Below are 1,409 nucleotides of genomic sequence, written 5' to 3' on the forward strand. Positions count from 1 at the left end.
CGTGCAATGTCTGGTGAGACTATTGGAACAAAAGTAGTGATGCTAAAAAAGAAATATTATAGCCAATAAAATCTTGCATTAGTTCAAGCTCTACTAAATTTGTGGTCAGTGATGTTGAACCATGGTACCTCTTCGTATTAAGATTAATTAATAGTTGAATAAAGTTGTCTTATTATTGCAGAGGAAAAATTGAATCAATGTGACGTGTGTGGAATGGTAGTTGATTTTAGGCTTTAAAATGCTCCAAAATAAAATTATTTTACTATTTCTTGCAAACATTAACAATGAGTACTAAATAATTAATTATTTTATGTAAATTTTTGTGAGGATGTCACAAAATTTACAAAAATATTTTTTTCCAAGAAAAGCTGTAGTTACTTTAATCTCAACTTATGTAAATTTTTGTAAATGGAGGATGTGTCACAAAATTTACAAAAAAATTTTTTAACAAGAAAAGAATACAGCATCATAGCTGTAGTTACTTTAATCTCAGTTTCTAATTGTGTACCAACCTACAAGGTGCAGAATATTGCTGCATCATGTGTGTGCATCAAAAGTTTTTTTAATAATTAATTTTTGTCATATTCTTACCAATGCATCTTACTCCAGCATCTTCAGCATGATTACAGTTGTGATTGGTAGAGTGAGTGCAGCTTATAAGAGTGGATTCAGTTCCAGTACAATGTACATTATCCATGACAATACTACCTGTTCCTTGTCCAAAGTAAGCACTACCAAAAGCAGTTCCTGAAACAAAAGAGGTATACCAATAAAAATTATAGCAATCTGTGTGTGTTGAAATAACTCTGGGTGTATTTCTAAAATTATGTGAAAAAATATACAGTTACATATTTATTTAGATTATATAGCAAATGTCATTTAGGTTTCAAATTCAAAAGGCTGGTCTAAATGTTGTACAATATTTCAGAATTCAAGAAATTGTACACACATCTTCACATAATAAAGATGAACATGAGCCATTGTGAATACTGTACAAGATGATTCATTGGCAAGCAAATAATACTGGCAATGGACAGTTCTGTGAAGAAATTGCCCATATAAAAAAATCTGTCATCTGAACTTGTGCAATAACAGGTGGCTATTATCTTGTGTATAATTGGGGCATGCTTGGGCGAGCCCCACTGTAGTAGGAGTCTTCTGTACATGCATGTATGTATGTACGTGTGTCTTCAATCACGCCCATCTTCTGGTTACACCCCATGTGTGCACTACTATCTATTTATCAGTCAATGATCTAATGCAGTAGCTCATTCTAATGAAATATTGTAAAAACACATGAAGCAAGAAGAAAGCTCGAGATCAACCTCAACAACCTAGCTGGAATGAAACGGATGCCCTTCTTCTTTTTGCTCAGCTCAGAGGGTTATGATGGCATCCCAGACTCAAGA

At 33.1% G+C, this 1,409-nt stretch overlaps 1 protein-coding gene across 1 annotated transcript in view; it reads right to left on the reverse strand.

Annotated features, from left to right (window-relative positions):
- Positions 1-6: 6 nt before the first annotated feature.
- The window catches only part of LOC109584914 (neurotrypsin-like), a 3,647-nt gene continuing 2,244 nt past the window's right edge, over positions 7-1,409 (reverse strand). Inside the window, exon 2 of the mRNA XM_020000828.1 lies at positions 7-747. Within this exon, the coding sequence (XP_019856387.1) occupies positions 563-747 (185 nt within the window). The 3' untranslated portion in view covers positions 7-562. The remainder of the gene's footprint in view (positions 748-1,409) is intronic.

Source organism: Amphimedon queenslandica, unplaced genomic scaffold, assembly GCF_000090795.2.
Source record: "Amphimedon queenslandica unplaced genomic scaffold, v1.1 AMPQUscaffold_13150, whole genome shotgun sequence".
NCBI lineage: Eukaryota > Metazoa > Porifera > Demospongiae > Haplosclerida > Niphatidae > Amphimedon > Amphimedon queenslandica.